This window comes from Miniopterus schreibersii (genome assembly GCF_964146895.1).
Source record: "Miniopterus schreibersii genome assembly, chromosome: 2".
Classification (NCBI taxonomy): Eukaryota; Metazoa; Chordata; class Mammalia; order Chiroptera; family Miniopteridae; genus Miniopterus; species Miniopterus schreibersii.
This window is the reverse complement of record NC_138102.1, coordinates 178,160,460-178,186,224: the sequence shown is the minus strand read 5'-3', so window position 1 is coordinate 178,186,224 and position 25,765 is coordinate 178,160,460. Positions and strand designations below refer to the sequence as shown.

Sequence of the window (25,765 nt, the reverse complement as noted above, 5' to 3'; positions counted from 1 at the left end):
CGGGAGGTCGCAGGTTCGATTCCCAGTCAGGGCACATGCCTGGGTCCTGGGCTCAATCCCCAGTTGGGGATTGCAGGAGGCAGCCGATTCATGTTTCTCTTTCATCGACATTTCTGTCTCCCTCTCCCTGTCTCTCTCTGAAATCAATTTAAAAAAAAAAAGCAACTGGATGTTGGGTTTGAGGGACGGGTGGTTAGCGATGACTCTTAGACACCCAGGGGAACAGGTGGGACAGACTCCCTTTCACCAGGCAGGGGCCAGTTAGAGAGTGGCTGTCATTTTCTAGGTCATCTGCACGTTTGGGATGTAATTTCCAGCCCTCCTTCAGTTTCCTCCCCTCTTTTCTCTTCTTGTGTCGATTGCTGTATCGACTTCCTGGAGTAACTTCTGACATAAATGGAGCTTTTTCTTTAAAATGTGTCTTTAGTGCACAGAGGTGTCATTTAAAAGTCAAATCCATGAAGGAGTATTTTTTCACCCGCTGAGTTTAATTTCAGGTGCCGGCGTTATCATAAAATGCAAGCCAACCTTGACTCTGTTTTAAAACTTTACATAAATTGTGCGAGTTGAAATGAACTTGTGCAGATGGAGAGAGGAAAATAAGTGTTTTAAGGAGTTTTTTAAAATGTTATTTAAATATCAATGCCACTTGAGTTCGGTTTCATGTATATTCCTACTTTCCCTTGAAGTGTAAATTCACCTATAGCTTTCCAATTGTATTTCTGTCTATTCTGCTTTTTCAGGAGCAAACTTTGGTGATATATTTGACCCTGGGAAAGGAAATACTCATAAGATTCAGTATGAGGGATGGAGGTTAGGTCAAAAGGAAAACACCCCCCCAAGGTTGCTAGAGTCGGTTTCGTAGGGGTGGCCCCACGAGCCCGGGGTGGCCCTGCCATAGGCGTGGGTAACCTTTGGCCAGCTAATTAATCTTTTTAGGCGTTGGTTTTCTTATCCATAAACAGGGATGAAAAATAGGTTATTTTGAGAATTAAGTGAAAATCATAGAAAAATGCTGGATATATCATAAGTACTACTTACTGCTAGTTGTCTTTATTATTATAAGTGAACTGTTTTTTAAAGAAGTGATTTTAATGTGGTGGTAACTCCTGAAGGAGAATTGAGTAGGTAGCTCGTTCAGGTTTAAATCAGCCACTTGGCTTGTCAGTCGTCACCCACTTGTTGGGATCTGTTTTCTGCGAAACCCTGTGGGGGGGTAGGAGGGGGAGAGAAAAACATAAGTAAGGGTGCCCTTGGGTTCCCAAGAAGGGGGGGGTCACCCTGCCATATGCTTGATGGGCCTTTGCTAGTCTCTCAAGGTATTTTTTCGTTGTTATTAATCCTCACTTGAGGACACTTTTTCCACCGATTCTTTTAGAAAGGAGTGGAAGGGAGGGTTGGGGGAGAGAGAAACATCGATGATGTGAGAGAGACCAGGGCGAGGGATTGAACCTGCAACTCAAGTAAGTGTCCTTGACTGGGAATCGAACCCACAACATTTCGGTTCACAGGCCGACGCGCCAACCACTGAGCCCACTGGCCACGGCTCAAGGGGTTTCTTACTAAGCCTCGTAACCTCACTCCCAGACCGAGGGTGTGTCTTCACTGTGTAAGTGACTGTAATGAAGCCGACCCAGAGACAGGGGACTTGCCCGGGTCAGAGCTAGTAGGTGTGGCACCGGATCTGAGCCCAGCTGCCTGACTGCACTGCCTTCTTTCCCCAGTGCTCCCTCCTCCCGCGAGATCGCCAGCATTTCCGATGCTCATTTTTAGTGATGAGCGCGGTTTGTTTGTGGGGTTTGTTTCTCCTTCCCTGGGGGGTCCTTTTCTTAAGTCAGCATTCTTGGTTCAAAGGGATTTTGCTTTTTTGGCTTTGCTTTCCTGTGCGCACCCTGCAGCCCTGTGGTCTCTCATCTGTTTCAAGAGGGCCATTTAGAAAAGTGCCAGGGAGGTTGCGAAGCAAGCCTGGCGTGGACAGCTGAGATGGGCTCCGTGAGGTGTTTATTGCCGGCAACTTGCTGAACACAAACTCCTGAAGCTCCAGAGGGTCGCCTTTGGGTAGAATCCAATTCCATTTATTTGTTCAGCAGACAGTTATCAGGCACCTGCTGGTGACAGGCGGAACATTAAGTCTTAGGGACGCCGGGTACATCCGACAGGCCACCGGTCTTCTGGAAACACCAGGGCTGGTGGAGAAGGGACACAGTTCAACAGACCATCGTCATGTGGGGTTTAGGGTTACGACAGAGGGAAGGACCCACTGTGAGAGTATCTAAGGGGACACCCCTTCTCTGAGAACCTGAAGCCTTATATGTGAGCAGCCCCCAGGGGTGGGTTCTGCTCTGTCAGGGAGGCTCCACGTGGACTTTCTCGCTCCACCTACAGCCAATGTGACATCTGTGTTAGGAGGTGGTGGAGGTGGGATTTCATGGTCTGTTGGTTTTCAATTCCTTTCTAAGTCACATGCGTTGCTGGTCATATACTCAGGCGAAAGGTCGTGGGCCCTGTGCTGCATCTGTGTGGACCTCCTCCCTCCCCTTTGCAGCACCTTTCAGCCAGTCCAGTGCGTGGCCTGAGGACTGTCCCTCTGCAGACCGGTATGCCTCTCCCCATTCTCTGCACATTCACCTCTCTTCCATGCTTTTCCGGCATCTTCTTCCATGTTAAAGATGAGCGTTATTAAGACAGTTCCTGTTGAGTGCCTGGAGGTTTTGCCCAGTGCTGGAGATGCGGTCCCCTGCAGGTGATCTTGTGGCCTAGCCAGTCTCCTTTCCTGTGGCCCCGTGCAGGTGATCTTGTGGCCTAGCCAGTCTCCTTTCCTGTGGCCCCCTGCAGGTGATCTTGTGGCCTAGCCAGTCTCCTTTCCTGGGAGTGTGTTGTCGGTCGGCCCCTGTGCCTTCCACTGTTTCCTCTGCCTGGAACACGGGGACTGTTCTGCCACCCTGACCATGCACGGATCGGTCAGCAGTTTCATTCCCCTTTGTAGAGGTTCCTGCCAGTCTCAGTGGTCACATTCTTGGGGTCCTAGGGGTGTTTCATGGTGGGCTCTCTTGTTGGGCTGCTCTTTGAAGCCAGCTGTCATTCTGCTGTTTCAAAACAGAGCACCTGGTTAGTGCTTGGTGTATACAAGGTGTTAACGAAATGCTCCCGTCATGAGTGTGTTAGTTCAGGCTTCAAAAGTAACCTATAGCATAAAATGCCTGTGTGTGTGTGTGTGTGCGTGCGTGCACGCGCACATTAGAGAGAGAGGGAGAGGGACAGACAGACACATCAGTGGGAGAGACGTTGATCGGCTGCCCCCTGCACGCCCCCTGCTGGGGATGGAGCCCACAACCCAGACACGCCCTGACCGGGAGTTGAACCAGGGACCTTTTTGTTCATGGGTCGATGCTCAACCCCTGAGCCACACCAGCCTGGCTCTTTGTTTATTTTTAAAGAACTGTCCCAGCTTTGATAGATCGCAGGATTGCAGCATCACCTCTTGGGACAAAGGTTCGCAGGAAACCGTAGACGAGTCGGCCTGCCCTCAGGATCTGCGGGCTTTCGCTCGGCAGCCTGCACCCGCTCGCAGCGCTCGGAGCTCAGCCCTCCCCCTCTGCTCTTCCCTTACAGGCAGTATTATGAGGGAGGCCGAGGACTCCGCGCTCCGGGCAGAGGAACGGCTCTGGGACTAGGGAGTGCCCCTTCCGAGAGGATGCTGGGGATCTGCAGGGGGAGACGGAAATTCCTGGCTGCCTCGCTGACTCTTCTCTGCATCCCCGCCATCACCTGGCTCTACCTGTTCGCCGGGAGCTTTGAAGGTAAGACGGGAGCTTTCCTGACGTGAGGGGAGTGGGGAGGGGAGGGAACGCTGGCTGTCCCTGCGTCCCAGGAGCCTCCGAGTCATCTCATCCCAGCTTGTCATTTTGCGGAATGGCATGCCCGTGCCCGGTCACAGGGAAAGACGCGCCTCGGTTCACGCAGGTGATTGGAGGGAGTCAGGGAACAGATAGACACAGAAGCAAAAAAGGGGCACCTGGGCGCAGCGGCACGGCGGAGGTGACACCAATGTCGGAGGCCAGCTTTGCGCGTGGACCGTTGATGGGGAAAAGGCTGGGCCCTGGAGGGATCCCTTAGCTATTCATGGAGCCAGATGTTTCATTCTTCCATCCATCCATCCATCCATCCATCCATCCATCCATCCATCCATTCACATATTTGACATTTTGTTGTGACTGCTGCGGTTTCCCAGCTCTGCTGAACCAGGTGCTGGGCGTCCGGTGATAAGGCACCTGGGCCCTCACAGCACAGTGGGGACAGATAGGTGGACGCTCGCGATTGCTGCATGTCGCTGTGCGTGGTGCGAGGAGGCAAGTCCAGGGGCTGTGGGGGATGGATGTCGGAGCCACCGGCCAGGCTGGGGGTGAGGGGTGATCAGTCATTCTGGTGGCTGAGCACAGGAACGCAACAGAGGAGTGGCCCTCCTCACACGAATAAAAAGTGACGCTAATCCCTGCCACGTTCCAGAAATCCGTGGCAAAGACGGGCCTTGCCATCCCCCCAGCCAGCAGTTTCAAATGCTGTGTGTTGTGTATCAAAGACGGTTTTCTGGGCTTCGGGGAGGGAAGGCATGGCAGCCTTGCCAGGCACGCTTTCTTTTTATTTACCCCCACACTTGAGTTAAAAGAGAAAAATTAACTCAAAGGAAGATCTGACTCAAGGAAGTCACCACTGTGTTTTTCAACATTTTCTTGATGCACAATTTTATTGACAGCTCAAGGCTACCTTTTAATTAGGAGTTCCACTTCACTTTCTGAGATTTGCCCTGAGTTAGGCAGGCTGAATATAAACGAGGTGGAACTGAGCACCCGCGGAGCAGGGGAGGGCCGGCACCACGCCCTGTCCCTTCCCTGCATCCCTGGAGGTGGTGCGCTTTCATCTAAGCAGCTAGAGAGAAGAAATTATGCCACGGCGGTATGGATGGTTAATTTTCGGCAAAGGGATCAGAGGGAGGGAGGTGAGCTGGTGATAATCCTGGGAGAGAGATAAAGAAGCATTCTCCTGGGGATGGCAGAGGAGCCGCTATAAAACAGGGTTAAGTGCAGCCGGTGCCAGACTAGGTATAATACATTAAAACATTGACTTTCCCAGTATAACTAGGCTGCTAAGACATTAATAATAATAATAATGATGATGATATTAATAGTATAACAATAATAACAATCGTGATGATGAAAACAACAATATAAGCTGCTAGTATTTTGAGCATTTCTACCGGCCAGGCATTGCTGTAAGGACGTTACACATGTTTGCTCTTTCACCGCAACAACCCCTTGTAGTAAGTAGAGATGAGGCAGGGCAGGTAAGCTTCAGGGATCTGCCCAAACCCCCAAAGCCAGTCAAGATGGAGCCTGGGTTATTGGATTCCAGAGCTGGAGGTTTTAACTACAAAACCATGCTGTAGATTGGGGCTGCAGTGAGGTAGCAGACATCGGCAAGGGTTTGACGGGGCGTCACATGACCTTTCCGGGTGCCTCGAGGGAAGTTGCAGAATTTTGATTGGCCCTCATTGATAGAAACTCAACCCTAGAAGATTTGGACAGAAAGAAAATGTGGGGGCTAACAAAACTCATAAGTTTGAAGGTGGGCAGGCTTCAGGTAGGGTTGGATCCAGGGGCTCAGATGATATGTGTGCAGCTCAGTCTCTTCATCCCTTTGCTTCACTTTTCTGTGGCTTCTTTCAGGGTAGCTTTTGCTAACAGAAGAAGCTTCAGTTTACAACTTACCCTCCCTGGTCTCTGTAGAAAGAGGAGTTCTTCCTACCCCCAATTCTCCAGGCTTGCCTCTGATTGGATTGCCTCTGGTTGCTTGTCCAGAGACCAGTCACTGTGGTTGGAGAGGCTAGTGAGGGCAGCCCTGAGCCCTGTGCCTGCTTCTAGTCATAGGGTAGAGAGGAGTTCCCTGAAACATAAGGAGTGACAATGGGGGAGGGGTGGCCCCCTGAAGGTATATGGTGAAGTTTCTCGGAGGAGAGACTAGAAGTTGATCTGGGTTATGGAGCATTCAAAGCTGGCTGTGCTTAGGGATGTGCTGATGTCACCTGGAAGGCTCTTTTCTGTCATGGTGCTGTCTTTCCTACCCTGATGGGATGACTGTGATCCTTGACTTTGAATGATTTTATTAGACTGGCCGATAGATGATAGGAAACAGGGAGGACTGAGAAAAATGCTCTGAAGCAACCCGCACAGACTGGGGGTAGGTCCTACACCTGTAGCCATGAAGCTTAACAATAAATCCAACCCTTGGGGCCAAATCAGAAACTGCTTTAAGTAGGGGCTGGGTGATTGGATACATTAACAGAAGTATTCTAGCTAGAATGACGAAGGTGACATTTCATTTAACAGGTGAGTCCACAGCTGGGCCACTGCATTTATTTCTGGGTGCTATACTTGTAGAACAGTCGAGGTAAGTCAGCACACTCAGGGGGATCTAAGGGAGTGCCAGTGCCAGTTCCAACCTTGTTACACCAGAAATAGTGGGAAGAATGGAGGCTGTTTACCTTGGAGAAGCGGAGGCTCCAGGTGTACATGATCAGCTTCAGCAAACAGTCAAAGGGCTGTCACCTGACAGAGATCACGATGAGTCAGGTGCTCCTGAATCTATGCAGGGATGTGGCAGGGAGCCCGAGGTCCAGCTTGTCCATAATGAGGATCATTCTGTCCAGTGCTGGCCTGAGCTGCCCTGGGAGGAGAGGAATATGCACCAGGATACCTGTGCAAACACAGGTAGTGTGGTGGGAGGAAGGTGAGCCCTGGGGACCATTGGACAGGACGACCTGCTACCCTCCTGACTCAGAGATCCCGAGACTCTAGAAAAGGCTGGTTATCGGGTCACAAAGGCTGCCGTGGAGCCCCTCCCGTGGCAGCAGACACCGGTGCTCTCCCAGCCGGTCCTTTGGAGACATTCTCCTCTCGGTAAACACAACTTTGCAGTCTGTTTCATTGACACCCTTGAGTTTTCTGTTTCGAGGCAGGTGGGGCCGTAAAAAAAGGTACCGAATTGCTGTCTGCTTTCATGGCAGTGCTATTCGTACTTTATGTGGGTTTATTTATTTTTCAACCTTGCTTAATTCCAATGGGTCTCCTGAGAGCAGAGCCTAGAACTCCCCCTGAGATGGGGATGCTCTGAGCGTGAGGTCTTGGAGTTAGATTACAGGCAGCTGCAGGATGTACTGAGCGAGCACTGGGTGGGGTCAGGCGTCTCAGCCCTGGAATCAGCAGCGTAGCTGGGGGGGGGGGGCACAGTCACCACTCTTTCCAGAGCTTCATCTCCCCCGATGTGAAATGACGTCGTAAAAATGAAGCACACCTCTCGGGCATGAACATCCCACAGGGTTATGATTCCAAGCATTTTATGGGAGTTAGAAATGGCCCATCTTCTCCAGTTAATGGGAAATATGACCGGGAGAGGGAATGGCTGCTTGTGGTTTGCTCCCGAGTGTGGGTCCAGGGTCGGTGGATCAAGCACCAGGGAGGCAGGCGTTTTCTCCGTGTGAAAAAGAACAACTGTCCTAAGCATCGGGCCTGCCAGGTGCTGGAGCCCACCGCCTGGGAAAGCGGTGAGGTCCCCGTTCCCCGAGCCACTTGTCAAAGGCCAGGGGGCCGCTTGGTTGAGGGTGCTGATCGGGGATGTTGTGTTGGGACCCAGCACCCAAGCTCCTAGGCCCTACTTCTTCCTTTGTTTCTTCTCTAGCCCACCTTTCTTCCTGTGCCGTCTCAGTTAACACCCCCGGCTCCGTGCCCAGGCTCAGGGCTCGGAGCCCTCCATCTCTTTCCTTCATTCCCTGCCTCCTGAGGCCGCCACATCCTGGTGCATCTGACCTTGGCCTGTGGCAGCCCGGGCTTTGTTTCCCCCTTTCCCCCCGGCTGCCGCCCGGCCCTGCACCCCTCCCGTGTGGCCGGCACAGCATCTCCGCCCTCGGGAGAGTAGCCAGAGCTGCCTTGGTCACAGCACCACCTGCGCCTTGCGGGCCCCGCTGGCCCGCCTCCCGGCGTCGCGCCCGCGGCCTCTGCAGCGCTGCACGTGAACACCGGCCTGCACGCCTGTGGCCTCCTCTCGCGCTGTCCCTTCCCCGGGACGGGCTGCCCTCTCCCCCTTCCCCTGCCCCGCTCTGCCTGGCTGACGTGGCTCCTCCCGTCTCGCCTTCGTCACGATTGCTCTTCACCCTCGCCTCTGGGTGGCCCCTGCTACACGCCCCCTGGGCCCCTCCTCGCCACTTCACGTCGCCACGCTGTCTGTCTGCATAGCCCCGTCTCCGGGACGCGTTACGCGCATCGGGAGGGACCGGAGCGGTTCTCGTGTGTTCATCTCTCCACCTCCAGCTCCCACCGCAGTGCCAGGAGAAGAGCAGGTCCCCAGCTGTTTGTTGAATGAATGAGCGAACGAGGGACAAAACGCGCCCCCTTCTGGCTTTGGGCGCCCCCAGCCCTCAGCACCGCCTCCTGCATCAGCTCGAGGCTGCTTTTCGTGGCTCTGGGTCTTTCACAGGCTTCCCGCTGCCTTACAGTGTCGCCTTCACTCCGTGAGAGCCTCATCGAGCTCCCCAAGGCAAATTCTCCTTGGCCGCTTCTTAATTTTTGCTCATGGTTTTTTCTGCTCAGTAGACGGTTCTCTTCCCCACGACCCTTCCTCCCAGCCAGCGCCTTCAGTGCCCATCTTCAATGTCAAGGACATTTTGCTTATTTGGTGTCTATTTCTACAGCCACATGCTCATGAGTTTCTTGAGACAAGAGACTTTCTTTCATCTTTACCGCCCCAGTGCCTGAAAATCACGCGTAAGGGGCCCTGAGGAGGTGCTGACTGGAAGGGATTCTGGACACTGAGGGAAGCAGGAGCCACAGGGGGGCGAGAATCCTCCTCGTGCTCTGGGCCCCTGTGCTTTTGAGATCTCGGGATAGGGAATCGAACCAGTGGCCCTTCGGTGTGTGGGCCGACACTCCAACCACTGAGCCACACCGGCCAGGGCCCGTCTGCTTGCTTGTGTGGACATCTTATCCTGCTCGAGGAGTTTTGGGTTCTGTAGTTTTAATTTGAAATGAACTATCCAGCAGGACTTGCTGCTCGTTAAAAAGGCGTTGTATTCAGACGGGTTGGTCTGGTCACACTTTAGACCATACCACTTTCTCTATAATAGGGGTTCTAACCAATAACCAGTGACTAATTATGGTTTTCTGAAAAGAATCGCCCAGAACATCTGCTCTTCAGGGTTCCTGGCCTTTAAGTGATTTCGTTTCAGACACCAATATGATGAAAAGAGGGAGGGATCTCATTCAGAGAGACCTGCTGATGGTCAAGTAGGTTTATTAATTTTAAGTGAAGGCTAGACATTTGTGTAACTACTTTGGAATACTCTTTTTTAAAAAAATTTATCTTTATTGTTGAAAGTATTACAGATGTCCCCCTTTTTTACCCCATTTTTGCCCCCCGGCCCCGCTCCCACCCCCTCCCCAGGCCTTCACCGCACTATTGCCTGTGTCCAGGGTTATGCACATATGCATATAATTTCTTTGGTTAATCTCTCCCCACCCACCCATCCCCTTCCCTCTGATGTACATCAGTCTGTTCCATACTCTTTGGTGTTGTCTCTTAAAATGGAGCACACTGTAAGGCCCATCAGTCCTATCCTCTGTCCCCAGCCATAGGGATGTGCGCTTTCAAAGAGAAGTGTATGTACATTTGCACAAAAGATACACGCAAGAATGTTCACGTCAGCATTATTTGTAATAGCGCCAAACGGGGAACTGCTGAAACGTCCATCCACAATAAGATACACAAATAACTAGGGGCATATTTATCTGGCGAAGCGCTACAGACCAGTGAAAGTGATATACTCACAGGCAGTGCTGAGCTAAAGAAGACAGACCCAAAAGAGTACACACTGTGCGATCCCAATGATATAAATACGAAAACAGGCAAAAATTAATCGAAGGCGCGCAGAGCCTGGGGCAGGGCATAAGGAAGACTTTGGGGTGCTGGTAATACTTTATTTTTTAGCCTGTGTGATAATTATACGAGTGTGTTCATTTTGTGACAGTTTAAGCTTTTCATTTATGATTCATTCACTTTCCTGTATGTCATTTAAAAAAAAAAGTCTATGCAAATCTTGATAGTTAAATAAGTATCTGAATTTGAAGAGATTTTGTGGGTTTTGTGTTCTGTTCAGATGAGAGGAATTTTCTGAGCCTTTGGGACTTTTGAATCTGTGTCATGGCTGAACTTTGAAATTCTAATGCTTTTCAAGCACAGAACTTTCCTTTCGGGATGGAGGTTGGGCGTTTTTGTTGAGCTATGCTTCCTTTTTTCCTTCCTGACGCGCCTCACCATGTGGCCACGCGCTCCCCCATGCGGGGCTGGTCACAGCGCTGACTTCAAGGCCTAGACTCGCTCAGACACCCCTAACTCAGAAGGGGTGCCTCCATCAGTTTGAAACAAGACAGGACGGGCGCACCTTGGAGATACTGCACGTTCTGTTGGCAGCCACCCCAGTAAAGCAGGTATTACCCTAACAGGAGTCATAATCTTTTTGCTGGTGGAGGGTCTTGCCTTCAGTTTGTTAGAAAAACAAACAACAGCAACAAAGAAATGCAACATCCGTGAAGCACAATAAATGAGGTATATGAGATGTGCCTGTATTCCTACCAGAGCTCCAGCAATGACAGAGCTCCTGTGAATATTAGAGCAATATTACTTCTTGACGTGGACATCAAGCCACATTAGATAAGGGTTGCCACCTGCAGTAGTCAACAGACTTGCATGTTCATAAATCCCAAGTTCCTGGAAAAGAAAGTGTTTGGTATTGTACTGTGGACCCTAGGGCCGCGCAAAGAGGGTGTGCAGGGAGGGGCAACCCTAGGTTTACAGTTGTTCGTATGGAAAATAATACAGTGACTAGTAAGTAATAATACACGAATAAGCTGTGTTTCGAGTACTCAAAACTGTAAATGTACGTTTGTCCCTCCTGTGTGCTGTTGAGCAGTAGCTTCTGTTTGTAGCTTGTTAAACAGACATTGGCTGCATCCGGCATGCAGATGTATTTGGTTTGGCCTGCCCGCTGCTTTTACCATTTTTGAATTTATATTAATGGTTTTAAAATGGGAGACGGCACATAAAAAAATCATCATTTCTGGCTTTCCGCAAATAAATGGAATGGTCTAGCAAACCTGACCCTCGTTTCGTCGCGGCAGCGATGGGTGGGAGCTGAGCGGTCACTGTCTCTTTGCAGGGCCCATGGCCATTTGCTCCAGGTTGTCACAGTCCCCATCTCCCCTTGTTGGTCCCCTTGCAACCCTGGGCACTGTTCTACGCAGAGCTGAACTGAGGAGAGAGAACTGGCGTTCGCTTATGTTGCTTACGGATCCTGCCGGCTTCAGTTAGACTTTGGTTTTGGACCTTTTGACTCCCGTGGGCTGGGCCAGGGGTCTTACATACATTATCTCATTTATTCCTCTGGACAGCTCTACACTTGTCCTGTTTGGGAGAGGAGGAAACTGAGGCTCCGGGATGTGGAGGGCTTTCGGCAAGGTCACCAGCCGGTAGATACGGGAGCCAGCATTCAAGCCCAGGCCTGGCCTGGAGAGGCCCTGCTTGCTGCTGTCTCTAAAACTTGCATAAGAAAAACAACCGTTAGATGACATTTCAAAGTCAACACACTCAGGCTTTAGATACGGACATGACAAATCCCGCGACGGGGAAAGAGGCCATCCTGGTCGAGAAGGCACACCGTGTTCTGTGGCTTGCGGGATTATTATAAGCCAATAGAAGCAGAAAATTCGATTAGTCCTTTAATGCAATTTGCATTTTGTTTCTGCCAGAGACTCATGCAATTAAGAGCAGGGGTGGACGTCAGGAATCATCTGGGCAGGCTGAAGCCCAAGCAGATAAAACCTTTGAAAATTACACAAGGACTTTATCTAGGACAGGGGCTGATGGTGGGCGAGCGTGTCCCTACGTGATAGGTGACACTATTTAAATCACAGAGTGACAATAGGCAAGTTACTTAACATCTCTGCAGGTCAGTTTCTTCTCATGCGAAGGGAACTATAATATGCAGCTCATACACTCGTTAGCAAGGCTACAAAGTCCTGATTAGAGAGTGGCAGTCATTCAGTCAGTGTTCGTTTTCTCTTCATATTTCTAAGAATGTTGGAAGGTCATCGTGGGAGGGGTGCAGAAGATCACTCACCTGGTCCAAGTAAGGAAACAGGCCTAGAGAATTGACAAAACTAGACTCAGAGCCCCAGCCAGAGATGTCATTGTAACCACCACCCAGATAGTCTGTGTCACTGCTTGGTTCACTGCTTGTCACCAATTTCTTTGTTACCATTTTTTGTAAAGACAGAAGGTGCATGTCACATGTGTTCATTTCTGTCATCTTTCTAGACATTGGCAGCGCTCCCTTTAGATGTGCAGGGAGCAGGGATCTGAGGAGGAGACTCCGAGACCCACCGTAGCCACAGTCATAGTGCACCTGCATCTCACTGTGGGCCCAGTTGCCTCTTTTGGAAAAAATTAAATTGTTTCACTAGATGGCCTGTTGTGAGGACCTTCCTCTGATGCAAAGTTGAGCCACTTCTCTAACAGAAGATTGTCTGATGGGGCCATCACTGAGTCAGTGCACAGGGATTTTATTCCCAAACCTCCCCTTCAACGCTCTGTGCCCTTAGCTGAGTACCTTAACCTCTCTGAGCCCACATTGCTCCTCCAGGACTCGGTGTGCTGTCCCCTACTGGACAGGGTCTTTGTGCAGATGAGAAGGAGTCCATGGTGCCTGCATAGAGAAGGTCCACAGAGTCGTTTTGGGTTCAGCTGCGTTTGCTATGCTGCTTGTGCTCTCCAAAGCACAGAGTTGCTCACAGAGTCCATGAAAGAGACCTGAGGATGCAGGGTTCTTTCTCTTTCTGGGGTGGGACCTTTAGACAGTGGATATTTGTCATTTGTGCTCCAGCAGAGGGCACTCCATGCCCCATCTCCTACAATCCCAGATTTCTCTCGAAGGAGCAGAGCCAGTGCCCGGTGCTTGCAGGGGCGCCCCTGGCAGGAAGCCTCCCCATTGCACCCGTTGGTAGCACTTTTGATTAGGTAGCACTGTGCTCCTGAAAACAAGCTTTCTCATAAACATTTAACCTCCCACAACCCCATGAGGGACGGAGGGAGGGTATTCCATGCATGTCCCTCTCTCATGGAGCTCACTTCCTGCGGGACAGAGAGAAGATTAATACATTAATGCTAGGGTGGTGACACATGCCACAAAGAGCAATAAAGCAGCCTGAGATGATCGTGCAAGGGGCAGGGGAGAGGCTTGCTGAGAAGTGGGGAGGAAACGGGGCCTGGACCAGCCTCTGAGCCAGGTGGAGGGCGGGAGGGAAGCATTGCAGGCAGGAGTTCCTTTACAGAATCGCAAGGAGAAGGGGGGCTGGAGAGAGAGTGGGAGAGGGGTATGGTGGATGGAGTCCCAGGGGTGGGCAGGGTTCCACTCACAGGCCCCAGGCGTGGTCTGGAACCCCCACTCAGACTTCATCCCCGTGGGCTGCTAAGCTCAGAGGACCCCGAGCGAGCATTTCCGCCTCCTGTCCCTAAGGAGGTCACCTAGATCTCTGGTTTAAGAGTCACCCGGGGCCGTTAACAGACAGACTCGCAGCCAGCGCTGGGGCACGGTACAGTTCCAGGGCCTGGCCCGCGTGCCAGCTGAGATTCTGCAGGGAGGTGTGCAGGTGTCACCTCAGGTGATCTTTTATCTTCTGGGAAATTTAGGACCTTTGATGGGATAAAGAGAAGCTTCTGGGAGGCTGATCTCATGGGCTCCTGGACTTGGGTTCGGTAATGAACAGGTTGGTGAGGACTGCACTGATTGAGCGCCTGCTGTTTGTCTCACAGGGGAGCCTGGCTTTGGACTTCATCTCCTTTGACACTTAAATGTTGGTCCTGACACGACATTCTGAGGGAGATATCATTATCCTCAGCCGGAATGTTGTTTGGGCTTCTGTGAATCACTTCTTGTGTTAATCGCACCTCGCTTACATAACTTACCTCCTTTTCAGGGTTGTGGAGACTAAAAGAATGGGGTGCATTGCTTAGAGAAGTGCTAGGTAAATTGTTATTAATACTCACTGTTTTCTACACCCTTCGTGTGGTGAGGCCTCACCTTTCTGTACTCATCTGAGTCTTTAATCTTTAAAAATGTTTTATTAGAGTGGACTATAATATTTTATTAGTTTCAGGTGTGCAACACAGTGATTCAACATTTATAGTGATCATCACGGTAAGTATATATATAATATATATATTGTACACATATTATACACACACACACACATATATACACACTTCACACCTTTATCCATTCACCTGTTGATGGACACTTAGGTTGTTTCCATGTTTTGGTTATTGCCAGTAATGCTGCAAAGAACATAGGGGTGTGTGTATCTTTTCAAAGTATTGTCTTTTTCCATCTTTATTAGCCTGTTTATCGAACATTTAAATCCTCGACTTGTATTAACTCACTTGCTCCTCAGAACTGTCCTGTAAGGTGCCTCCTGATGTTCCCGCTATAGAGATGAGAAGCCGAAGCACAGGAAAGCTCAATACCGCACTCCAGGTCTCAGCTCGTGGTGGTGGAGCTGAGGTGTGACCTGGGCAGTCATGCTCTCATGATCTCTCCGAGGTTTGGTTCACCTTTCCAGTTGGCTCCATCCTAGATCCATCTCATTCCTGTGTAAGGTCCTGTCAACATAAGAAACACTCCAAACCTGTGGCAGATTTTTGAGTTTATTTGAGCCAGTCTGACAGTTGCTGATCTCAAATGCTCCAGAGAATAACAATTTTGCAGTTTCTTTTGTGCATTTGAACTTAAGGGGGGGGGGGCGCTAAGGAAAGTTACTTGGTGGTGGGGGACAGCAAGGCGGGGATTGGGTTACAGGATAGTTAACAAGATTGTGCTCTCTTGAGGGTGGTCGCAACCTTCCAGGGGCACTCCTTTGGCATTTCAAAGGTGTGTTAACCTAGATGCACAAGAACAGTGGACAGGGCTGGCTTAAAAGCCTTTCATGAGAAAGAGGTTATGGGCCTGGGGTGTGACTGCCCACCCTGACCTGCCCAGTTAGGAATCTGCGATTTCCTACAGCACCCTTTGTCCACAGCGCCTTCACTGTCCACGGGGACTGGGAAAAGCTGGTCATTTTCGGGTATGAATAACCCTTCCCATATACTTGGAAAATGTACTAGGTGAACTTCTTCTCTGGACTCAGTGGCGTTTGTCTTTCTTTCTTTTCAAGCCAGGGCTTTTCCTTGCTTACCCCCGCGCTTATCTGCCAGTTGCCTCTGCCCTGTAGATGGTTGGGTCCAGCCTGTGGGGGCAGATAAGGGTCACCCTGTTCCAAGAGGCAGAGATGACTGGCCCCCTCCCTGCCTCTCCCTTCCCAGAAGCCATCCCTGTGATTTGGCTCCCCAGGGGGCCGTGCTGGCTCGCTCCGGCGAGGCTTGGGGCACCTCGGGTTCCTGAACCCCTTAAACCGGCCCCCGGGAGTGAACGCAGGCCCTCCGTGCCCGGATTGCAGGGCGTGAACGGGGCCGTGTGTGGCTGCGGTGAGTGCGATGACTCCGGAGAGAGGAAAGCATCTCTCCCGCAGCTTAATTTCATGTTTTGGATAAACACTCTGAGGTGAGTGGCATGAAGGGGCGGATAAGGAAGGATCTCCGAGAGTGAGCATTGGCGGAGTTTTTATATTCTGCTCTCACCAGTCTGTGTCGATGAGAGTCCTGCTCAGACATCTCTCTGGTGAACAGAGGAGTGTCCCTTGCTCTATGGTCCACCCCTCGGCCCCAGTGCTTCCCAGGTGCTCCCGTGGCAGGTCGTGATCAGAGCGAGACCCTTGCATTGCATCTTGTCTCTGCTCTGTCACTTGCTCAGTGCCCAGGGGAGAGAAGCGGGCTCCTCCAGGCTTTGAGGCCGTTCGTGCCCCCAGTCTCACTGCAGGCAGGGTGATGAGGGTGGGCGCTGGCGGGCATTCATTTCCTGTCCTGTTCTAAGCGCTTTCACTCACCTCTTACAGCAGGTAGGTCCCAGCATTATCGCCCTTTCATAGATCAAGTGCAGGATGCGAAGAACTTGTCCTCGGTCGCAGCCAGTGAGTGCAGACCTGGCCTGTCTGGCTCGGAGCCCGCACATGGCTCCCCTTTTCCCTTCCTTCCCTTTTGTTATGATCAGTAGCATGTATGTAGCACTGTGATGACACAGTGCACAAGGCCCCTGAGGCCCTGCACAGGTCAGAGGTCAGAGGTCAGAGAAGGGCTTTGTGGGGAAGGTGAGCCTGGAGCTCATCCTGACAGGGCAGTAAGGGTGGTCTGGGCCCCATGAGAGCATTGTGACATTTGGGAAGACACAGAAGAGTGTGAAAAAGCCTGGGCAAGAGGGGAACAGGAAGGCTCCCTGTGTGCGCCAAGCAGTACCGAGGCTTGTTAGAGAGGAGCCATCTCCTAAGAGGGAGGACAGCAAGTGGGGCAAGAGGGTCATGGGTTTTGCACTCAGAAAGCTCCGGGTTGGCCGCCTGTCTGTGCCACTCAGGGGCTGTGTGACCAAGGGCACATCTCTTTCTCTGAGCCTCAGCCTTCCTGTGTAAAAATGGGAACAGCTGTCCCTTCCACATAGATTTATTCCAAGGTCCAAGTGTGATTTATGTAAGTGACTGATGCATATTGGGCTCTCAGTAAATTGCAGCTAGTTGGTTTATTAGTTTTATTTTTGATGAGGTCATTAATCGATAAACTTCAGGTCTGTAATTGCACATGAAATATAGCATAAAGTATTTTGGCACATACTTGTTGCCCAATAAATATAAAGCAGAGGCTTCATTTGCACGCAGTTGGACTGGACTTGTTGCCAGCAGGGCGTAATGGGAAAAGGCACAGAATGAGAACGGAGAGAGCTCTCTTTCTCCCTTCCAGCTGCGTTTCCAGGCGCTCTGGCTGTGCAGCTTCAGCCCCCCTGGCCCTCTGCAGCCCCTCCCCACTGGGTCAGCCCCGGCCCCTGGCTTAAGGGGAAAGTTCATTCCTGGGGGGTGTGGGGGTGTTGGTGCTTCCACCAGAATCGTGCTCCTCCGAGGACTCCACGCCCAGTGGGGTGGGGTGTGGTTGCTGGCTCAGCGTCTCTGCACGTGGCTCAAGCACACCTGTGCCTGGAGGAAAGTCTCCATCCCACTGGAGACGTTTGCAGCTAAGCCCAGGTGACTCGCATTGGATCTTTCAGCTGCTGGGCTTTGTATAGATGTTTCCATTCCTATCAGCCTGGAAGCACCTCAATGGTTCAGACTGGCTTTGGGGCCTCTTTAAATCTCCTACTGTGCACTGCACACAGTGGGGATGACAGTGTTCACTTTTTAAATTTGTCTTCTTTAATCTCCCTAGGGAGGCATGTTATTGCTGATGTATCACCTTTCTTTTTTTCAGGTATAGGTGAGCTATAGTGTTGTTGAGACTGTAATCTAAGGATGAGCTGGGTGAAGAGGCCTGGGTGGGACCTGCGCTGCTGCAGCATTTATTTCACACATGTACTTTGTGTCCCCGTGTGCTGGTTGTTATACACACAGCAGGTGTATTGGTTCATTGGAAACATTTTCATGATGATTTGTTTTCCTGTATGAATGCCAAACGAGTGCCCTTCACATTGGAAGGTTTCCTCCTATTTAATGAAATGGTCTAGCTCTTCCTATGAAACTTGGGAGTAAACACTGTCCTGCACAGGGCCTACGCTTCTGGGATTCTCCCAGGCCAGTTCCCTGGGTTTGTTTCCCAAAGCCCCAGCCCAGATGTCAGGTGATGTGGGATCTGGGGATTCGGGAATCCTGAGCTTATTTGAGATGAAAATTCACCCAGAGTTTGAGTGAGTGAGGATTAGCAGGGAGTGGGGCAGAGCTACCCCTTTTGCTGCTTTTTTTTAATGACCTCCCCCTTGAGAAAGGTCCCAATACTTTGAATAGGAAAGACCTGTGCAGGTAAGACCTGTGTCACCCCTCATGTGTTTGCACATTTCTTCATGGATGCTGAGGTCTCCCCTGGGCAGCAGCCAACTGATTTCGGAGCCATTTCCTACTCCCCCGTTTCCCTGTTAGGTGTTGAAGCCAATATCTATTAAGTAGCCAGTATATGTCTGATATTGGACTAGAGTCTGAGAAAGACACAAATCAGGTTAAGCCTCAAATTGTTCTCTTGCTGGTCTTAGATGATAATGACCTTCCTCCCTGTGGTCATTCCCTGGGAATAATGGGTCTTTGGAGGAAACCAGGAGATTAGACACTGTTTAATGGGTAAGGGAGGTTATGGGATGACAAGCGAGAATTTTAGTCTAAAAGCAGCCGTCTCTTCTTGGGGCGATGACTCCAATTGCAATCTGAAATAATTACTGTAAGAGAAGTCTGCCCGGGGATGTAAGGAAAGCTTCCCGCAGAAGGCGCCTCTTGGGCTGCGTCCTGAAGCACAACCAGGAGTGGATCGTGGCCCGCGGAGGTGGGAGCCCACGCCTGAGCTGTCACGGTCGGAGTCATGCGATGGCAAGGGGGGCTCGGGGTGGTCAGTCTGCCCCCTGAGAGCCTTCAGTGGTACCAGCTGTGGTCTTTGAGATCAGCCCATGTAACCAAGCAAGTCAAAGGGTCCTGGTAGGAAAGGCACGAAGAACTCGTGAAGCCGCTCGGCATCCAGCACCCTCGGCAAGGTGGCTCCTGCGCGACCTTCCCGGCCTGCAGATGTCCTGCCTTCGGGCACCCTTGCTGCCTCTGTGCGGCGCTGGACAGGCTTTCCCATCCTATCCCCCGTCTCCCTCCACGCCCCCATCTTTGGCCCTCAGTGATTCTGTTTTAATAGCAGCAATTAAGCCGCCTCATCTTGTCAGGGAGGAGATATTAATCTTCATCAGGCCCAGGGAGGAGCTGCGTGTTCTTCTGCTCTCCCCCCCACCGTGAGCTCGGAGCCGCTCCAGTGTCTGTGGAAGGCTCTGCAATCTGCTTCCACGGGCGTGTTTCGGGGGCCCACTCCTCTGCCCCCCTTCCTTAGCCTCTCTGCGTCCGAATGTCACACGCTGTCATGTAAGGCCACTGTCAGGAGACGAAGGAGGGGAAGAAGCTCCCTCAGATGGAAGCCCCCAGCTTCATTGTCTCGCTGCTGCTGCTGCTGGAAAAATCAGAGCAGGGCAGGACCGCCGCTGGAAGCTGTGGCTCTGGGTTTATGAAATCCTGGTCAGCCCTTGGAGAAGCGTGCCAATCAGTGCCCAGGTGCCTTTTCCATGCTGTGTTTCTGTGATTAGCCGTGAGCAGAGGATGCCCATTGCCAGGGGCAGGAGGCAGAGCGGCTGAGCATCGGAACGAGAATCAGGGTGGGCAGCAGCCTGCTCTCCAAGCTCGGCACCCCAGGCTGTGCCCTGTGAACTGCCTGCCGGTGACAGCTTACCGTGCACGTGCATCGAGGCCCTGTGATGCGCCAGGCACTGCGCCTGCACCGTAAATTACGCACGTTGTCTTCTTTGATCCTCACACACTTGCCAGGTGTCTGTCGTTCCATTTTTCAGATGAGGAAACCAAGGCCTGGGTGGTTAAGTGCCTGTGTCAGGGAGGTTGCAGGAAGGAGCCAAGTTCTACCCCAGGTTTCTTGAAGCTTCCTGTCGTGCTCTGCCCACCTAGGATGGCCATGCGGTCTCTTGTCCGAACTGGAATGCTGTAGAGAAAGAGAGAGGATGCTGTGGGTAATCAGGCTGCCACGGCGGGAGTCAGTGGGGACTGGTCCACGGTACCCGAGAGCCCCTGCTCCAGCCCGAGGCAGAGGGATGCTCTGTGCTGCTTCAGGAAGCAGAGATGACAAGGCGGGCATGGTCCCCTCCTCTTCATTCCCTTTCCCCCATCCTCTCCCCAGGAGTCAGCTGAGGCCCGGGGAGCCCTGCCGACTTGCCACATGCCTGGTGCTGGAGGGTGTGACTGGTTTCTCTCCTCAGTGAAGAATCTCAAGTAACCACTGCCCCGTGTGCTCCGTGTGCTCCGTGTGCTCCGTGTGCAGCCCTCATAGCCAGACATCCTCCCAGGACCTACTTAGCTCCCTGCACTGGGTGGGAGTGGCCTTTTTCAGCCTCTGAGCACACCTGGGCTGGTGATGGGCTGGTGAGCACACCTGGGCTGGGGAGCTGGTTTCCATTCCACCAGCAGTCCTCTCACTCAGAGGGATTCCCAGGACATTAAATTAGCAGAAAGTGGCAGTGCTAAGAACCAAACTTGGTGACCTGAAATACAAGTACTTATTGTAAGGAATCAAACCCCCTCACCTCTGCGTCCCACCCCTGGATCTTATCTTCACACCGAGTCATATTAATGTGGCTTCCTTTGAGATGGCCGCTGGATTTTTTCTTTTTTTCTTGCAGGTTGTCTCAAAGGCACAGTGTGTAATAATATCAGCCCCAGGCAGGTTTGCACGTGGCTTTTCCCCATGTCATTTGCTGGCCCTCCGGGCTGTGGTCTATGGACATGAATCCTGACAGAGGCCATTCCCTTGCCCTTTGTGTGGCCCCACCTCCCTCCAATCCAGCTGTGTCACTCTGCTCACTTTGTCTCGAACGTGATGGACATTTTTATGCCTTTATTTTCACCCACTCTCTGCTTTTTTCCCTGAGAAAAATTTCACTGTCCAAGCTCAAGCTCAGATTCCTTGTACTTGAAGCTGCCCCCGGCTCATCACTCTTTGTTCCTGCTGTCCCTGATTGTCCCTCTGTTCCATAGAGTGCTGTGTGCAGAATTGAAGCCTAATATGTGCTGTAAAACGGGGTGGTGATAGAACTATCTTGTAAAGTTGTTAAGGGTTAAATAATACACTCAGAGCACAGAGAACAGAGCCAGGCACGCGGTGATTAATTCTAGCAATTACATTTGTTGTTGTTATTAAATGTTGGGAGGGGGACAGATCGCCAGGACTCCGTGTGTGTCTCCCCCACGGAAGTGACAGCTTCTCTAGGGCAGGGCTGTGTCATCTCATTCCGTGTTGCACCCCCAGGGCCAAGGACAGGTGCATGGGAAGTTTCAATGAAGTCAGTGGAGCAAAAGATAAAGCCAGAGTCCACATGGGGAGGAGAGGTTTTGAGAAAGATACTTTATTCCCCTAATAGCTGGGGGCCAATTGGGGTTGGGGTTGGGGTTGAGGTGGGTGCAGGACCTGGGGTTAACTAGAGAGGGGTCAGGGACCAATAAGAGTTGGGTGACACACATGGGGCAGGCCTGTTCACAGCCCCGGGTTCCTCAGGCTGCTGCAGATCTGATCTGAGTGTTTACATGGGGTCTCGGCCCTCCGTGAAGATGGGGAAGGATCCCTTCTGACCCACACAGCGTGGGGGCCTTGGATATGTATGGGAGGCTTGGCCTCCACGGTGTTCAGGGGCAGCCAGAGGCGTCGTGAACATCAAGGCAGAGCCCCGGAGTCGTGTCTAGCCCTGCCTGGACCTTACCCCATGGCCGTGGGCAAACGACTCCTTTCTCGAGTCTGTAGAGTGAGGTGGGTTGGTGCTGGGAGAGTTCAACAGATTTTATGAGGATCGCCGTTGCCTCAGAAGGTTAAAATGGATCACGGACCTCAAACATAAGAGCTAAAACGATAAGACTCTGGGATGGAAAAATAGGAGTCAGTGTTTGTGACTTTGGATTAGGTGACGACTTCTTAGATGTGTCGCCAAAAGCACAAGCAAAAACAAAAGAACAAATTGGACGTCATCACAATTTAAATCTTTTGTGTGTGACAGGACACCAGCAAGCAAGTGGGACAGCCCAAAACATAGGGGAAAATATTTGCAGTCAGACATCTAATAAGGGGCTTGTATCCAGAGTAGATAAAGGATTCTTGCAGCTCGATGACGACAAGACACAGAACCCAATTAAAGATGGGCAAAGGACTTGAATAGACATTTCTCCAAAGAAGATATACAGACGGCCAGTAAGCACGTGTAAAGATGCTCAGTGTCGTTAGTCACTGGGGAGTGCAGTCAGAGCCACAGTGGGGTACCGCTTCATACCCACCGGGGTGGCGATTATAAAAAAGATAGAAAATAGTAAATGTTGGAGAGTATGTGGGGAAATCGGAACCCTTACACATTGCACGGCCACTTTAAAAAGCTGGTAGTTCCTCAAAAAGTTAAACATGCCATTAGCATATCACCCCACAGTAATACTCTTAGGTGTATATCCAAGAGAACTGAAAATAGGAACTCAAACTAAAGCTTGTCCACAGATGTTCATAGCAGCTTATAAATAATAATAAAAAACCGGAAACTTCCCAGATGGGTATCTACGAACTGATGAATGGATAGATCAAACTGGTTCATCTATACAACGGAATATTATTTGGACATGAGAAGGACTGAAGGATTGATATGTGCAGCAACGTGATTGAATCTTGAGAACATTAGTGAAAGGATGCAGGCACAAAGGCCACATAATGTCTAATTTCATTTCTACGAAGCGTCAAAATAGGCCAGTGCATAGAGACAGCAAGCAGACGGGTGGTTTCCGAGGCTTTGGGGAGGGGACTGGGGAGTGACTGAAGGGGTTTCCGGTGGCCAGGCGGGCGGGAAGACGTGAGGGTGCGTGTGTCAAAACTATCAGTCAATCTCTCTTGACTCCCTGGTTCCAAAAGAGAAAAGCCAACTTCTTTGTATCAAAGCTCAAAGTTTAAAATGCAAATTAACATTTGAAGGATAGATGTGCCATCTCTGAGTCTCTGGCAGGCAGCGGTTAGGCGTGCGTTGCGCAGTGTGAATAACTGTGAATGTGCTAAAAAGTTCACCAGTGTTTAAGTTCATTAAGTTAACGTTGTCGCTTGGAGCCGCCGAAGGTGTTGCAGGTTGTAAACTGTCTGTCGTGTTTCTGAGATTCTGCCGTAGCCCCTCGTCGGGAACGCGGGGTATGTGAGAAAACAGAGGAGTTGCTTATTCCGAGGAGCCCTGGCCCGGGAGGGAAGCGGTGGGCCCGCCGGTTGGTGCCGCGTGGGTTCTCCGTGTTCTCCGTCCAGGCTCCCCGACACGTGTGCGCCAGCCCCGAGTGGAGGGGGGCCTGCTCCGTGTCAGCCCTTCCCTCCCCTGTCTGGAGATACTCTGTCCTGGTTAGTGAGCCCACCTGGGCATCCCGAGGAGGCCACGGAGGGCGAGCCTCATGGAGGCCCGGCCCACAGCGCTGGATTCGCACCTCGACCCTCGGCCCCGTCGGCCTCATCGGGAAAGGCCGTCCTCCTCGTGTTCTGGGCCCCTCGTCCGGACCCTTCCTGCTCCCTCTGCTCTGCTCACCCCTCTCCACTCGCTCGTCTCATCCTTCCCACCTCTGCATGCAGAATTTTTAGGAGAGAAAAACATGCATTGTGTCACTGCCGCTCCTCTAACGGGTTGATTTCTACTTGGCGTCGTCGCTGTGGCACGCTCGGTCGCCCACGCACCTCTTGCTCCCCAGCCTGTCTCCTTGCACACGTCTACCCAGCTGCCCGCCGCCACTGTCCCCGGCGTTCTGCCTGTCTCTCTCCGCCTCCCACCCCATCCCGCCACGCTGTCCCTGTCCCTGGCTCACACTGTCCTCGCTGAGCTCCCTTCGCCCTTCCTCTCTTGGATCGCACGGCTTCCTTCAACTGACGGTCAGGGTCCTTCCATTTCGAAGCAGGGAACTGGACTGTTCAGCCCTGGCCCCAGGTTTTCCTGTTGGTGCCTCTGGGCTCAGTGATGAACCCCAGCTGCACTGGCGTCCGGGGCCCGGCCCTGCTCAGGCCGAAGGTGGCATTGGGAGCTGTGGGTATGAGTGAGGTGCCCCAGAGGACACCGTAATGTATGAGGGGAGACAACCAGGGGCTCAGAGTGGCTGTGTGGATGGCGGGGTTTTTTCTTCCAAGTCCAGCACAAATGCCATCTTCCAGCAGTGCCTTTCTCCTTCTGCGAATTCCACTCCCCTTTTCCCCTTTATCAGAATCCTTGGTTAAACCTCACATACTCCCCTTTACCCAAATCCGCCTGGCATCACAGCTGTCTGTCTGTCTGTAAGATTCTTGGCATCAGCACTGCCTGTTCCATTCTTGTTCCACCCTCCACACTTTCCAGAACATTGCACATAGTAGGACTTGTAAAAGTGTCTGTAAAAATGGACTGGCTGGTAGAAGAAAGGTAGCATGGGGGTGGTAGTCTCTAGAATTTCTTCGCACATGCCCCATGTCCCAAAGTTATTACCGGAGAGATTCAGGGACAGCGTGCCTCCCGGCACCCCTCCCTTTTCTCCCTGGCCCTTGGGGGCTGTGCTGCTTTCACCGGGGTGTGCACCGCTATGGCAACTCCTAGGAAAGGGTAACAAAAGGCCCTGGCGTGTAGTACCCGCCCATTTCTGTGGTGTAAATTCCCCCAGTAGGAGCCAGCTCCAGCATTCGGGGGAGCCAGGCTGCCGGGAATGCCCCTCCCTCCTCCCCTCACCTAGCTGATTCTCGGTTGTGGCTGGGATTGAGTTCAGACAGTGCTTCTTCCAGGATGGCTTTCTAGACCAGTGCCCCCCTGTCCCCGCCTGGCAGAAGCTCTGTTTTCTCTCCTTGTTAACCGGTTAAAAATGGCACTTCCCAGACGGCACCATCCTTGTGTGTGCTTGGGTGCCTCCCTTCTGTGGGTGGGTACCAGCTGGGTTTTGGTTCATCCCTCTAACCCAGCGCTAAGTACAAGGTCGAAGACTTAGATGTTCAACAAATGTTTGTTGGATGTAGGTGCGTTTTGACTTCAAGGGAACCTTTGCACTTAGCTCAAGAGGAGTGTTTCATGTTGATGCCAGTTCTAACCCTGCCCGTTTCAGTTACCAGATGTACATATTTGCTCAAATTTGAAAGGGGTGGTGGTGGCTGTGTTATTTATGAGAAGTGGGTGCATGCCCCAAACTCAGGAGCAGGAAGCAAAGCTCAGTTTTTGCCTGAAATTTTTGGAATCAAGGCTTCCCTAGGAAGCCATAGGGTCTGTCTTCTCTGTCTCCTTGTCTCTGTCTCCATCTTTTCCCTCTGACTTCCTTCCTGTCTTTCCCTTTCGCTCCTCACGGGGTATGTGCCCTTCTGCGCCTTCCTTCATTCATCAGCTGAGTTCTGCTCCCCCCTCTGTCCAGCTTTCTTTGCTCTTTCCTCTTTGGCACAACCTAGTGTGGTCCACCAGCCGCAGCTCTGTATGTCGGCCGGCTTAGGCCCCAACCATCAGCGAGAGCTTCCCTGTGTGTGTTCCGTATTTAAAACTTCCATGAGAATAAATACGATTGCTCAGCACTGCTGGTTTAGGGTCCCGGGCGCCAACTTGGATCAGGGACTCCTGGCTGGCATAGTCAGTGGAGGGGATGACAGTGTCTCGGTGGGACGCACGGATAGTGACAGACCTACCTAGGACATTCGGAAATTCGGAGCTTCCCTCGAAATGGTGCAATCCCAGGCTGGGTTGAAGCTAAAAATGACATTGACTTGGAGTTGGGGCGGGGTGGGCACTTCACTCTCAGTAAAGGAGCCGTAGGTCAGGATGGAGAGAGCTCAGCCGTCGGCCCTGTGGCCAGCTCGTTCTTTGTTGGCTTAATGTCCCTTCCACCCAAGGAGAACCTGAGCCTGTTAAAAATAATCAGGCTCCAGCTTCTGTGATTGCCGCCGGGAGTCCAGTCAACACGTTAATTAATTATCCTCGGTGTGAACAGATTTCCTCTAAAAAGCCTCCCGCCTGTTTATTTTTTTAGTGTCA

The 25,765-nt window shown here is 51.7% G+C and overlaps 1 protein-coding gene across 6 annotated transcripts in view; it reads left to right on the top strand.

The window, feature by feature from the left end:
• LARGE1 (LARGE xylosyl- and glucuronyltransferase 1) overlaps positions 1-25,765 on the top strand; it is a 401,066-nt gene that overhangs the window by 113,011 nt on the left and 262,290 nt on the right. For 5 of the 6 annotated variants that reach the window (XM_081128709.1, XM_081128708.1, XM_081128710.1 and 2 more), the window contains exon 2: positions 3,613-3,800. In XM_081128709.1, the coding sequence (XP_080984835.1) occupies positions 3,695-3,800 (106 nt within the window). In that variant the 5' untranslated portion in view covers positions 3,613-3,694. The remainder of the gene's footprint in view (positions 1-3,612; positions 3,801-25,765) is intronic. The other variant, XM_081128711.1, reaches the window with a different exon arrangement.